The sequence below is a fragment of the Diabrotica virgifera genome, chromosome 10, assembly GCF_917563875.1.
Source record: "Diabrotica virgifera virgifera chromosome 10, PGI_DIABVI_V3a".
Classification (NCBI taxonomy): domain Eukaryota; kingdom Metazoa; phylum Arthropoda; class Insecta; order Coleoptera; family Chrysomelidae; genus Diabrotica; species Diabrotica virgifera.
In genome coordinates, this window is record NC_065452.1 from 120398713 (window position 1) to 120414610 (window position 15898).

General features: G+C 31.7%; 1 protein-coding gene across 1 annotated transcript in view; it reads left to right on the forward strand.

Annotated features, from left to right (window-relative positions):
* LOC114325410 (lachesin-like) overlaps positions 1-15898 on the forward strand; it is a 1092141-nt gene that overhangs the window by 958955 nt on the left and 117288 nt on the right. Inside the window, exon 8 of the mRNA XM_028273477.2 lies at positions 13394-13525. Within this exon, the coding sequence (XP_028129278.1) occupies positions 13394-13525 (132 nt within the window). The remainder of the gene's footprint in view (positions 1-13393; positions 13526-15898) is intronic.

The window sequence follows — 15898 nt, forward strand, 5'->3', positions numbered from 1 at the left end:
TTAGTTTTCCGATATTAATGAGGTTTTTAATTATGACTGGAATTTTGGATGTAGAAAACTTTTGAGTTTCATTATTTATAAAAACGGCTGGTGTAAAGTGATCAATCATGTGAGTATGAAAAACGATATGATAAATATTAATTTACTGTTTTAATAGTATATTGTTTTTTTTTTAGTTTCTAACATCAAAAGTAAGTAAATTTCGATCAAAATAATGTTGGTATCTTTTTTTGGTTGGTAAAAAAGTCGTGAAAATCACTTTTTAATTAGCATCCGAAATGATATTACTGCTTCACAAATTACTTTACTTATTGTTTATAAGATATATAAGATTCGTTGGTTCAAAGTGCCTATTTTTGAAAAGGCTGTAATCAAATGGGCTTAAACGAGTAACTAATCACAAGTGTACGCAAAATATTAACATATCTTATCGACACATCTTATAACCAATTTTTATCTTCAGGAAAACAAAAAGTCCAAAATATTCACAATAGCAAAACCTATATTTTTTATACTAGTTAAGATTTTTGGTATCACCAATAATTAATAAAGTTATTTTGAAAAAACAAAATTTTTTCACAATTATAAATTTTTTAAAATTTAAAACCAAATTCTTTTCAAAAATGAGCACTTTGAAGCGGTAAAACTTACAGATCATATATAAGCAATACAAAAGTCAAGTAACTTGTGAAGCGGTAACAATTAATTTCATTTGGGATGCTAATTAGTGGGTGATTTTTACGATTTGTTTACCAAAAAAAGTGTCCAACTTTATTTTGAGCGTTACATAGTTAATATTGATGCTAGAAACTAAAAAATGACAAAAATAGATTAAAAAGTTGTGATGACTTTTTCTCGAAAATTGATCCATTTTTAGTTATTTCACGTTGAAATATTCGATTTGGAATTTGACGAATAAGAACCTACATTTCACGACCTACAGGGTTTAAAGACTTCGTATACAGGGTGTTTCATTAATAATTGTCCATATAGTAACTGGAGAAACCTTAGCACAAAATACGAAGATTTAACCTAAAATACCTAAATAAAATGTGGTTCCTTACTGAGTTACAGGGTGTTTTATCTAAAAATTTAAAAACTATTTTTGCTCAGAATTTTAAAACTATTCGATGTATCCTTTTCATACTTGGCAAAAAGTGCGACTACTAGACACCCTACTAAATTACGATAAACAAACGTTTCTAGCTACTACCAGAGGCGTACGACAGGGGATGGTGAATGGTTGACCCTTCTCAAATTCTACGCCACTGGAGGAATTACTACTTTAGTGCCATTTTTAGATTCACCAATACTTTCTACGTAAATAATATAGTCTTCATTGGTAACGATAAAGTCATTAGTTTTCGAGATATTTGAAGTTAAATATGAAACGGCACAGTTATTTTGATTAATTTATGATATGATTCATATAATTTAAATTTAAAAATTATTTGTACCCAGTACTTTAAAACTATTTGGCGTATCCTTATCATACTTGGCAGAAAATGTAGGTACTGTAAACCCTACTAAATTAAGATAAATAAACTTTTCTAGCTACTACCAGAGGCGTACGACAGGGGATAGTGGCTGGTTGACCCTTCCCAAATTCTATGCCACTGACGAAATTGCTATTTTAGTGTACATTTTTGATTTTGCAATACTTTTTATGTAAATAATATACTCTTCATTCGTAACGATAAAATGATTAGTTTTCGAGATATTTGAAATTAAAAATGAAGCGACACAATACATTAATCAAAATAACCGTGTCGTTTCATTATATCGTTACGAATGAAGAGTATATTATTTTTATAGAAAGTATTGGAGAATCCAAAAATTGAACTAAAATAGCAATTTCGCCAGTGGCGTAGAATTTGAGAAGGGTCAACCATTCACTTTCCCCCGTCGTACGCCTCTGGTAATAGCCAGAAACGTTTGTTTAACATAATTTAGTAGTGTGTACAGTACCTATACTTCTTGCCAAGTATGAAAAGGATACGTCGAATAGTTTTAAAATGCTGAGCAAAAATAGTTTTTAAATTTTTAGATAAAACACCCTGTAACTCAGTAAGGAACCACATTTTATTTAGATGTTTTGGGTTAAATCTTCGTATTTTGTGCTAAGGTTTCCCCAGTTACTATATGGACAATTATTAATGAAACACCCTGTATAGGTACACCATATTTTTCCCTTTTTTTATAAGCTATATTTTACTAAGAATTTTTTTTTCGATAACATACTTACTTTTTGAGGGTATTTTCGAAAAACCGTCTCAAAACGTGTTTTTTTGAAAAACGAACATATTCACTCACAAATAATTCGAAAAGTATTGACTTAGTGAAAAAAACTCTATAGAACTTAAAGGTTGCTTAGAATTAGTCAGTTTATCCAATTCCGGACTTATCTTGAACGTATTTTTTTCACCCGAGAAGGGGTAAAGGACAGAAGCGCACATCAGCACAATAGGTATCACTTTTTTTTGTTTGACATGTTAGCTATGTGTATGTCAAATTTCATCTCAATCTGAGCAGTTCTTTAAAATGTACAGATGATATAAATTACAGATCATATAAATGATGATTTATATTAGGTTTGTTCTAGCATCAGTTTCAAATGGTTTGAAACCATCAGCGAATAGTCGACCAGCGCGAGTAGAGGGGATAGCACTGGTGACTGTATGATGTTCTTTCACTGACCAACTGTTTGCTGACGGTTTCTGACTAGTTTGACTGTTTGCTAGAACAAACCTAATAATTTAATGTTTAGGGCGGGGCCCGCATCCCAACTGGAACCAGGGCCCGCTGATCTATTAGTACGCTACTGATCGATATCCAATCTGCCGGGAACTATCGGGCTTTGTTTTGTTTGCGTCTTATGCCGTTATCTGCCACGCCTACCAAAAGGATGGGGAAATTTTTTGAGCCCCTTTTCTGGACGACTTTCCAAAATAATATAACCTGATATATTTAGTGATGAAAAAAATGCTGGGAAGAAGAGGTCCAAAAAAAAGAAGAGCAGTGGCTTAAAAACACTCTCTCTTCTATGACTCTACAGCTTAAGTCGGGCCCTGGTCTCCCCAGCATCCGCCTCTAAGTATCTCTGTCCCTGGCTACTCTCCTCCAGTTGTCCACGCGCAATATCTCTTTAGCATCGGTTCTCATTTCGTCTATCCACCTCTTCCGTGGTCTTTCTCTTGGCCCAAATCATCCACGTTTCTACGCCATACATTGCTATTGGTCGAATGATGGCTTTATATATTTTAAACTTAAAACCACAAGGCAGTGGAAAGACAAACAAGCGATGTCAGGTATACCTATTGGCGATCAACAATCCAATTCATATCAGTAATATGAGTATCAGCATTCCAAGAAGCAGGCGATTTTTTTATAATCTGGATAATATTTTTAAACAGTAAATTAAACACAAGTTTTTCCTATTTAGTATATAGTTTGGTATACCAAACTACCAGTTCAAAGCAAAGATATTTCTGAAAATATTCTTATTTCACTGGTCTAAACTTCAAATTTTTCATTTAATAAATAAAAGCCATGAAAAATTCAGCATAATCCTCTTTGATAGTTTTGACGGAATACGTTTTTCTTGGAAAATCCGACAGAAAAATCTTTCTAATTTAAATTTCAAATCGCCTATTATCTGTAAGATATTTGTAAAATTATTCGCAGGTGCATTCAGATTATAAGATACGTGTGAAAAACCTTTCATTATTCACGATTTCTTTTTTTACCGTTTCTTCCAAATCAGATGCTAGACAATCAGAGTTTTTGTTTGGCAGCCTGAAAGTGGGATTTCACGTTTTAATACTTTGTTCAGTTTGAATAAAGTTTATGATGAAGAATTGCTTTTATTTCAATGTAATTTTTAAGGAATATGTCGGAATATATAAGTTAGAGAAATGTAAATATAATTTTTTGTACACTAATGCATCAAACACGCACGATTATCACTGTGTTGATAGGTTAGTAAATTAAAATAATATGTAGTTATATAGTTTAAAATAATTTCTTCTTCTCCTTCTTTTTCTTGGGTCTGTTTTTATCCACTCTTGGATAAAGGCCTCCCAATGTGTTCTCCACTCGTCTCTGTTGTGTGCGATTTGATCGAATTTGGAATTCCATGCAAATCTTTACTTTCTTCGACAACTGCAGATTTATGTGGTCGAGCATTAGAGTCGAGAAAACAAAACTGGTTTCCAATGGCTGCATGGAAATTAACAATAATATGCTCGATATTATCCCGTCAGTACATCTTACCATTCATAGAGTCCAGGCAAAGGTAGAGATCTGTTCTTTCATCGACACAAATTTCAGCCCAAACCATAACATCACCACCTTCAAATGGATGAACCACCTGACACGGTTTTTGATTTCTTGGTACACTTGGTCTTTTCCATACACGTCTTAGTCTTTAAGTGTGTCCATCTTCTATCGAAGGTTGGAAATCTTCATGGCAATGCGGACCCTGTTGACTGCGGCTCTAAATAACTCTGCACTACTGCATTTGAATCATTACCTTAAATTCTTAAGCCAGGATGTTCTTCGTCTTCCCACATTTCGCTTTCTTCGGATTGTAATAATGAGTATTGTAGCCTCTCATCACAACATGTTCTAAGTACTCAAGTGTTCGTCTTTTGATTTTGATAGTTAATATTATTTCTGCTTCATTTACTATCCTTCCAGTTACTTCCGCGTTTGACATTCTTTCAATCCATGATATTCGTAGGATTCTTCTGTAACACCAAAATTTGGCGGCCAACTTATTCAGATGGACTTATTTTAATGTTCACGCTTCCAAGCCGTAAAAAAGAATAAGAACACGTAACACCGAAGCATCCTTAGGCATAGTTATAACCTTATATCTCGACAACAAAGAAACTTTTTCAGTTTAATGAATGATGCACATGCTATTTCAATACGTTTCTTAATTTCTTTGGTTTGGTCTACATTTGATGTTATCCATAATCCTAAGTATTTGTAGTTATCCACACTCTCAAATACAGTATCTTCAATAGTCAATTGGATGTTTTCATGCACTGATTTAATCATGATCATGTATTTTTAGTTTTCTTTAAATTCATCTTCAGTCCGTACTTATGACAGCGTTCATTAAGGTGTTGCATTACATTCTGTAAATCATTGTTGTTATCCGTTATTATTACTGTATCGTCTGCAAAACGTAAGTTGTTCAAAACTTTTCCATTGATAGATATACCTTCTATTGAATCTGAGAGCGCTTCTTGAAATACCGCTTTACTGTAGACATTGAAGAGTAGTGGGGACAGCACACAACCCTGACGGACTCCTCTCTGTATTTTAATATCTCGAGTGTTCTGGTTGTCAACTCTTATCTTGGCAGTTTGATTCCACTATAGATTAGATATAATGTACAAATCACGACTGTCAATATTTTTGCTTTTTAATATATCTATCTACTCCATACACGTACTCGACAGTTATTTGAAAATCGGTAAAATCTGGACTCGTCTGTGAACAATACTGTCATTATTCTCTCTAATTTAAATGTGCCCTAGAATAATCTAACCTTTGAAGCCGATATCGTAAGGTCAATCGTCAACATCTCAAAGGATGCCTAAATACCAAACCAAACGTTTTTAAACGTCTTCGAATAGTTCGAGGGGAAAAAAGGGTACCAGTGGAATCTTGAAGGCTCTGTGACAGTGTTTGTGTAGTAAAAAAATCCTAGTAAAAAATCACAATAAAGATGCACTAGAAATAAACAAACAGGTTGAATATTATGAGGAGCACTCCTGAATCGTGATTTAAAATGTATAAACTGTGTAAATCATGATTAGGAATTTACAATGTATATGGTACATTCCATGTCAAATCACTCAGGCAAAAAATTTTGGATCTCCGATTTGTTTAAAAATTGGTATATAGCTTCTGCGGGACGTAAAAATAAGATATTTAAGGTCAAAAAATCTTCTTCTTTTTTTTTTTTTCTCAAAATGTTATTTTATGCGATTTTACAGTGATTTGGTGTTTATTTAACGAAAAATGCATTTTCTGTCGTAAATTATCAATGAAAAACATAATATTTTAATAGAAAGGACTCAAAAATGTCATTATATGGCATTATAACCAAGTTATTTGGAATCAAAACAAGTTTTTGATCAAATTTTATAGTGTAAAAAACGTTAAAATACCGTTTTTTACATTTTCCTCCATTCCCAAAATACATCATCATCGATTTGGCTGAAAATTTTCCCACAGATAGCCAAAAGATAGGACTTTAAGTGATTAGAAGGATTTGAATTATATTACAATACCAAAAAAGTTACATGCAGTAATATCAGACTCAAAAGTATATATTAGCCCAGTCGGGATAGCATTTGACCTTGAATGCCGAGCTGCCCAAAATTTTATTTTTATGATCTTTAGGGGAGTCAATAGTAGCCTAAATTTAAAATCATGAATGAATTTCTCCGTTACGTTAGTCGCCATCTTGATTTTAAAGGAGAACCTGTTTTGCTCAATATCTCCGCCATTTTTAACTTTTCGACAAAAATGGTAGGAACTGAAATTGTTCCAAATAAATCGTATTTACAATTATTACAATTTATTTTTAACAATTTTTGTCGTGAGGTCGATATTTTCGTGTTAATTGTACTTACAGTAGAGGCCTATATTTTTGACTATAATATTGCATGTAACTTTTTTGGTATTGTAATATAATTCAAATCCTTCTCACCACTTAAAGTCTTATTTTTTGTCTATCTGTGGACAAATTTTCAGCCAAATCGATTATGATGTATTTTGGGAATGGAGAAAAATATAAAAAACGGTATTTTAACGTTTTCGACACTATAAAATTTGATCAAAAGCTTGTTTTGAATCAAAGTAACTTGTTATAATGCCATATAATGACATTTTTGAGTCCCTTCTATTAAAATATTATGTTTTCCATTGATACTTTACAATAGAAAATGCAAATTTGTATAAATAAACACCAAATCACTGTAAAATCGCATAAAATAACATTTTGAGAAAAAAGAAGAAGAAGATTTTTTGACCTTAAATATCTTATTTTTACGTCCCGCAGAAGTTATATACCAATTTTCAGACAAATCGGAGGACCAACATTTTTTTGCTCCAAAATTGAGTGATTTGAAATGGAATGACCCATATATGCATTGTAAATTATGATTTCAGAGTGTAACATTTAACTGCTCGTAACATTCAACGTGTGTTGGTTTGTTTATTTCTAATGCATCTTTAGTGGGATTGTAGTATAAGTCACTTTAAACTTCGTTTATTGCAATAAAATTAAAAGATGGACTAAATAATTCTTCAGTATTTTACTTCAACTATTTCTTTCTTTGAATAAAAAAACTTAAAACTAAAAACTAGTGTTAATTGTTGATGTAGATAAGTGACATATATACAGAGACAGCTTATACAGAGAGACGCAATTTTATTTGGGTATTTTTATTTATTTTATTTTTATCTATATTCCTAACTTATGCCTCGCAGTTTAATTTCCCAATCTGTTTTTATAATATAGAAACCATTTATTCATAGCAGGAATGTTACATAAAATATGTGTCATAAGACCTTAACAACGGAAAAGGTAAAAATGTTGCTCTAAATATTTCACAAAAACGTAACCTAATATGTCGAAGAGTGGCATTTTGTAAATAAATATTTTAATACACGCGAATGGGCCCACAACCCTTTCACATCAAAAATTAACTCACAGCCGTTATGTTAATTGAAAAATGATAAAACCGTAACGTTTCATCTGTAATAAAACGATCACCATCATCATCCGCGTCCACATTCTTTCATTCCACGTCCCCGTCACGGCCGGGATCTATTCAACGTCACAACACGAACCGATGGTGTTCTGAAGCTATTTCCTTGTGTCATTTTTGTAATTAACTATTCTAAATGGGAAATAAGCCACAATTTAACTAAAAAATGATTTTGTTATTGATTTCATGTAATCGAATGAATTATCTTTCAGTAAAGTCGTCCCAGAAATGCAACAATAAATATTGGCAATATCATTTTCAAGTCTTCTACTTTAAAATGTATAATATATATCTGAATTGCCGATATAAATGAGTCAGATTAAATTAAATTATTAGAAGAATTTTTTACTAAGCAACAACATTTCTGTTTAATTTATTAATATTTTGCATGACAACGATGTCCGATTTGGCATTTTTTAAAATCATTTTTTAGTTAAATTGTGGCTTATTTCCCATTTAGAATAGTTAATTTCGAACCGATGATGGGTGTCAAAATATAAAAATTAAAAACTAGGCATACTAAATTATTAAGAGATTCTTGAGCAATTTCTCCTCATAAGCGTAGACAGTTATCGAATTTGTCAAGAGAACAAGAGAAGCAATAGTAGCAACACAGGTGCTGGTCCAAAATTGTTACGATCAGAGAAAGGACGTTTTCCTATGCTTATTAGAGTTCGAAAAAGCGTTTGGTCGTATCCAACACCACAAGTTAGTGCAAATCCTCAAGATACTTTATGTAGACCAAAAAGACATAAAATTCATTGAAAACGTGTACTGGTAACAAACGGCACAATTAAAAATAGACAATTCTATATCCAAACCCATACATATAAGAAGGGGTATTCGATAGGGATGTGTGCTTTCTCCTCTTTTATTTAACATTTATTCGGAAGCCATATTTCAAGAATCTTTGGAAGATGCAGAAATGGGAATCAAAGTGAATGGAGTATTGATCAACAATATACGATATGCTGATGATGGTGTCTTAATTTGTGACCAAATAGCCGATCTTCAACAACTTGTCACTATAATCGGAGAATACAGTAAGCGAATGGGATTAGAGATTAATACCAAAAAGACCAAATTCATGATTATCTCCAGAAATTTGGATGAATTTGAAGACCCCACCATAACACTGAATACCAATGTTGTTCTGAAGCTATTTTCTTGTGGCATTTTTACAATTTTACCTATTTATAATGGGAAATAAGCCACAATATTATTAAAAAATGATTTGTATTAACGTTTCGACGACCAAATCGGGTGCCGTTGTCAAAATACAAAATACTACTAACAGAAACAAAAATGTTGTTGCTTAGTAAAAAAATTCTTCTAATAATTTATTTAATTTGACTCATTTATATCGGCAATTCAGATACATATGATACATTTTAAAGTAGAAGACTTTAAAATGATATTGCCAATATTTATGAGTTGCGTTCCTGGGACGACTTTACTGAAAGATAGTTCATTCGATTACATGAAATCAACCCCAACTCAAGAATATCCGTCACAAAAAAATCATAGCATGTGATCTGTCTTTAAAAAGACAACCACATGCAACGGTGACATTAAAATTCTCGCGTTAGAGATCTCATAGTAAATCACGAGGGAAAACCAGGAAAAACCTCGTGATACTATCCCGACATCGTAAGTATTGGTCTTACATTTAAATTACTCTCAAAATTAATACCAAATTCTGACTTTACTATAATTTTGTTTATATAAGTAATACTAAAATATAAAATATGTTCTTTTAGAACAAAATAGTATACATACTTTTGATAACCTAAGTAGAAATAATGACATATTAGCGACAGTTGTCAATCTATCAAATAGACAGTTAAATGCAACGGAGAATTTGGTATTGTCTAAGGGTTTAAACTATGCTGTTACTCATCCATCTATTCCAAAATTAGACATAATTAGTTCAGTGGAAAAAATATCCCAGTGTTTACCAACTCATGAAAAAGAACAGTATAGGGTACTATGTAAACTTGAATTGGAAAAGTCAAATAAAATTGAACAGAACATCAGTAAAGAGGAAATGAAAGCTTTAAAAACTTTAAAAAATGATGACTCCATAACGATCCTACCAGCGGATAAAGGAAATGCAACTATGATCCTACCAGCAGATAAAGGAAATGCAATAATGGATAAAATACAATATGAGGACAAAATTACAGATCTAATTACAAATGGACCTTATACCAAATTAACGAAGGATCCAACGAAAACATTGGAAAACAAAATCTATAGAACTTTATTCAAATTTAAAAATGATCTAACATACTATCAAAGAAAATTAATGACACCTCATTACAGTAAGTCACCACATTTTTATGGAGTGCCGAAAATTCATAAAGCGAACATACCACTTAGACCCATTTGTAGTACCATCAGTTCTCCTTGTAGTGAACTATCAAAATTTTTATTAAACATTATAAAACCATTTGCTAATAATGATGACACATTTATAAAAAATACAAAACATTTTTTAAACAAATTATCAACTATTGAGTTTAATCCAAATAATATTTTAGTAAGTTTTGACATAAACAGTTTATTTACAAATGTGCCATTAGATAAAACTTTAAACATAATCAAAACGAAATTAGAGAATGACGATACATTGACAAATAGGACAAAACTAAATGTATCAGCTATAATGGAGTTATTGACATTATGTACTAATAATACCTATTTTCAACTAAATAATGAATTTCATAAACAAAATTTTGGTCTAGCAATGGGCTCCTCTTTATCTCCATTATTGGCTAATATATTTATGGAGGATTTCGAAACTAATATCATTTCTCAACAAAATTTAAAACCCACTGTATGGTGGAGATATGTAGATGATGTGTTTTCAATATGGCCTCATAGATCAGAATTGTTGGATACATTCCTGAATATTATAAACGATCAAGAAGAGACAATAAAATTTACAATGGAAAAGGAATATAATAACACCCTGCCTTTCCTCGATGTTTTAGTCTCAAAGAAGGATACTGGATATGAGACTCAAGTGTATAGAAAACCAACACATACCAACAGATATCTCAATTACAAATCAAATCACATCAACGTTAAAAAGGGAATCATAAAATCCTTATATGATAGAGCCAAAATTACTTGTTCTAACGAAAATTCATTTTTAGAAGAAAAACAATTCTTACCATCTGTTTTATTAAAAAATGATTATCCTTTATCGTTTATAAATAAGGAATTGTCAAGATTGAATCGAATGGAACAGAACAACATAGAACGGGATCCTACAACATTCACAAGAAATAATACGAGGAAAATATCAATACCATACATAAAAGGACTATCCGAGAAACTTAAAACAATAGGAAATAAATTCAACATTTCAACAACATTCAAAACAAACAACACATTGAGATCTATTCTATCTAAGACTAAACCTAACAATGAACAAGAAAGGACAAAGAATTGTATTTATAAAATACCTTGTGAATGCGAACAGTTTTATATAGGTGAAACATCAAGATCATTAAACGTTAGAATAAGTGAACATCAATCTTATATTAAAAATAGAGAGTTTGGTAGATCTCAAATATGTCAACACGCATGGGATAATGAACATAGAGTTCAGTGGAGAGATTCAAGTATAGTCCTGAAAGAAACAGATAGTAAAAAGAGAAAAATCAAAAAAGCGGCTCTAATTATGCTAAACGAAACCAATTGTGTCGCAAATTCCTCGGTGGAATGCAGTAGGATGTGGATACCCATACTGAAAGAGGAAGTCAATAGAAAGAAAATACCACAATTAGTAAGTCAATAGTCGAGTTAGTACATATTTTATTTTTTAGTATTACTTATATATCCATGTATTATTGATATTATTTATAATTTAAACAAAATTATAGTAAAGTCAGAATTTGGTATTAATTTTAAGAGTAATTTAAATGTAAGACCAAATACTTACGATGTCGGGATAGTATCACGAGGTTTTTCCTGGTTTTTCCTCGTGATTTACTATGAGATCTCTAACGCGAGAATTTTAATGTCACCGTTGCATGTGGTTGTCTTTTTAAAGACAGATTACATGCTATGATTTTTTTGTGACGGATATTCTTGAGTTGGGGTTGATTTCATGTAATCGAATGAACTATCTTTCAGTAAAGTCGTCCCAGGAACGCAACTCATAAATATTGGCAATATCATTTTAAAGTCTTCTACTTTAAAATGTTATCATATGTATCTGAATTGCCGATATAAATGAGTCAAATTAAATAAATTATTAGAAGAATTTTTTTACTAAGCAACAACATTTTTGTTTCTGTTAGTAGTATTTTGTATTTTGACAACGGCACCCGATTTGGGCGTCGAAACGTTAATAAAAATCATTTTTTAATAATATTGTGGCTTATTTCCCATTATAAATAGTTAAAACTGAATACCAAGTCCATTGAAAAAGTGAGCAAATTTAAATACGTGCGAACGTGGATTTTTCAAGACTGGGCATCGGATAGGGAAGTAAAAAGTCGCACTGAGCAAGCTCGACAAGCTCTCGTAAAATTCTGGAAGGTACTGACCTGTTCATAGTTCGATCTTCAACTGAGCCTAAGGTTTACTAAGTGCTACGTATGGTCGGTGCTGCTATCTGACGTAGAGGGCTGGACACTCAAAACGAGTATCCTAAAGAAACCATGAACGGCTAAAGTCACAAATGTAGATGTCCTTAAGAGAATCAACCAAGAGCGCCAACTTTTCGAAACCACCAAGAAAAGGAAAACGGCATATTTGGGTCACATCATGCGAAACGAAAAATACCAGTTCCTTCAACTTATAATCGAGGGTAAAATTGAAGGCAAGAGAGGAATAGGACGCAAGAAAATGTCCTGGTTCCGAAACATAAGGCAATGGAAGAAGAAGAATTTACGACAAGACCTATTATTACTACTAACTATGTAATTCACTTGGAGCCTCGTTTATTGCAATAAAATTAAAACATGGACTAAATAATTATTTGATATTTTACTTTAATTATTTCTTTTTTTGAATAAAAAACACTCAAAACAAAAAACTAGTGTTAATAATTGTTGATGTGATTGAAAAATGATAAGTGACATGGTTTATACAGTGATTTCATTTTTAGCTATTGCTCTTACTTATGCCTCGTTATTTAATTTCCCAAACGGTTTTGTTAATATACAAACCATTGATTTATATCAGAAATGTTATACAAAATATGCGTCGTAATACCTTAACAACGGAAAAGGTAAAAATTTTGCGCAGCATCCTAATGGCTTTAAATATTTCACAACAACGTAACCTAATATCATGTCGAAGAGTGGCATTTTGTAAATAATTATTTTAATACACGCGAATGGGCCCACAACCCTTTCACATCAAAAATTAACTCACAGTCGTTATGTTAATTGAAAAATGATAAAACCGTAACGTTTCATCTGTAATAAAACGATCACCATCATCATCCGCGTCCACATTCTTTCATTCCACGTCCCCGTCACGGCCGGGATCTAATCAACGTCACAACACGAACCGATGGGTGTCAAAATATAAAGATTAAAAAACCATGTGCAAATAATTTACCCCTTTTTACTTTTCAGTTCTGCGAGTCTACGATGGGGAGTCGTTGACGTTAATGAATGTTCAACGGACTGATATGGGTGCCTACTTATGCATAGCCAGTAACGGAGTGCCCCCGTCTGTTAGCAAACGCTTCAGCATTATTGTTCATTGTAAGTCATTTTTTAGTTATTAGCAAGCTGTCAATTGGTGTTCGAAATCCCCCAATTTCATTTTAAACGGAAGAATCTCGATGCTAGCGATGCGCTTTTTCAGCCATGTAGAAATATATCGTGAATAAACAATATTATTTTCTTTAATTTAATCAGTTGTGATAATTGGTATAAATATTTAACTAAAAATTAAATTAAAAATCGAAATGGATTACAATACTTCAGAACAAACGCTTTCAGAGTTATTAGTTCAGTGTTCAGAGTTATCATTCAGTGAAGTTTGAAGTACTTGCGCTAATAACCGCAAATCAAAACAGTGCCATTGGTTGGGTTTAAATTGTTAATTACCTACTAGTATTAAAGTATTAAATTAAACGGCATGAAGTCGATAAAAATGAATACCTATCCGGGAAGCATCTAAACAATCCGTATATGTATTTGGAACCTAGGACTTTTCTATTGGTTCGTTGCAGCACGCGGTCATATTTTAACCAATAGGCGGCGAGGTCCCAAACGCATATACGGAATGTTATTCGGTTCCAAATTCATATACGGAATGTTAAATATTCGTACACCGAAAAAGATAAGTTTGTATTAGAATCTGTTAAAAGGAGATTAATTTTAAAATACTTGTTACTGTATTATTAAATAAAAATAATCAAATAAAAATAAAACAATTGTAGTATTTGGAATGATATTTTGTGCGAAATTCATAAATACGGTGTGTTAAAATTATCCGTAGAACAAAAAGACGATTTTTATTAAAGCCAATTAAAATGAGACTGGTTTTTAATAGTATATTATGCAACCAGCATTTAATGATGGTCATTATGAAGCGAGTATAAGGGATACGAAACGAGCCGCCTAACGGCGAGTTTCGTATAGAGTACGAGATTGTTAATGATAATTAAATGCAAGTTGTTTACACGATTTTCTCTACAATCATTCACAAAAATATATATTCAAATTTATTAATTTTGTAACGCAAACAAATTAAGTAGTTTGTCAGTCTGGCAGTTTGTTTACATATTGAGAACTGTCAAAGAGTATGTATTTGATTCGCCATTGGTTACTGCGCGTGTGCCACCTTTATCGCAAATATCATATCGCGATTCTATTGGTTAAAAATCTGCATCCTAATGAAAATATGTTTCATAATGAAGTTCATTATGATACAGGTAGTGACATCATAATTGATATATTATAGTATGAGAATAGAAAAATTATTGTTAATGTATTATTAAAGATCCTCAAGGAAAAAGATTTTCCTGTAGTTGGCTGTATACCATATAATACAAAAAAAACGAATAAAGTCCTTTATAAAAAGTCTATATTTAAAATCCTTAAAAGGACTACATCACAGAACTAGTTTTCGATTGGTTGACCAATCATCATCAGTGCTTTCGTAAAATGAATATAACCTTATAAAATGGTGCAAAGGTTTAAAAATTTTGACTACGGTTAAAAAAAGTTGTACGTTATACTAACGTGATCTTACATGCTAACCACCAAAATATTTGTAATTATGTAATATATGTAAATAAAATTTGTAATATTATATTTTGGTGGTTAGCATGGTAAGGTCACGTGAGTATAACCTACAAATTTTTTTAAACGTAGTCAAAATTTTAAAGCCTTTATATCATTTTATCAGGTTATATTCATTTTAGGAAAGCACTGATGATGATTGGTCAATCAATCTAAAACTAGTTCTGTGATGTAGCCCTTTTTAGAGATTTTAAATATAGACTTTTTATAAAGAACTTTATGTTTAAAAACTAAAACATGGTGGTAAATGGATAAATAGTGAACATTAAAAGTGGAGTGAATAGATACACTAAGAAAAAAAAATACCAACTACAGAAAAGGTAAGATTAGGATAGATATTCTAAGATAGATAGGGTGAAAATAGATTAAGATATTTAGAGTGCAACCAAGAGGAGTAAACCCTCCGCGGAGAGAGTCCGGGGTGAGCTCTTAACGTGGTGACACCGGTTAATAATAATAATAGAAAGTATACATTATCTTATATATTTTTCCATAGCAAATTATTTACTATATCCACAACAAATTAGCAATGGAGGAAATTAAAGAGTATTTGACAGAAATCATGGCAGGTTTTAAAGAGAATATCAAAGAAATGCGAGAGCTTTTCAGTGAATACCGGGAAATGATAGGAATACTCAAAGAAGAAAATAAAACAATGAAGAAAGAAATTTAAGAACTAAATAAGAGAGTAATGAGTTTAGAAAAAGCCAATGAAACGATGGAACAACTAGAGAAAAACAGCAAGAGAAATAACATAGTGATAAGCGGACTTAAAATGGAAGAGAATAAAGAAAAGCAAAAAGAGGTAATTAAAACTTTTATCAA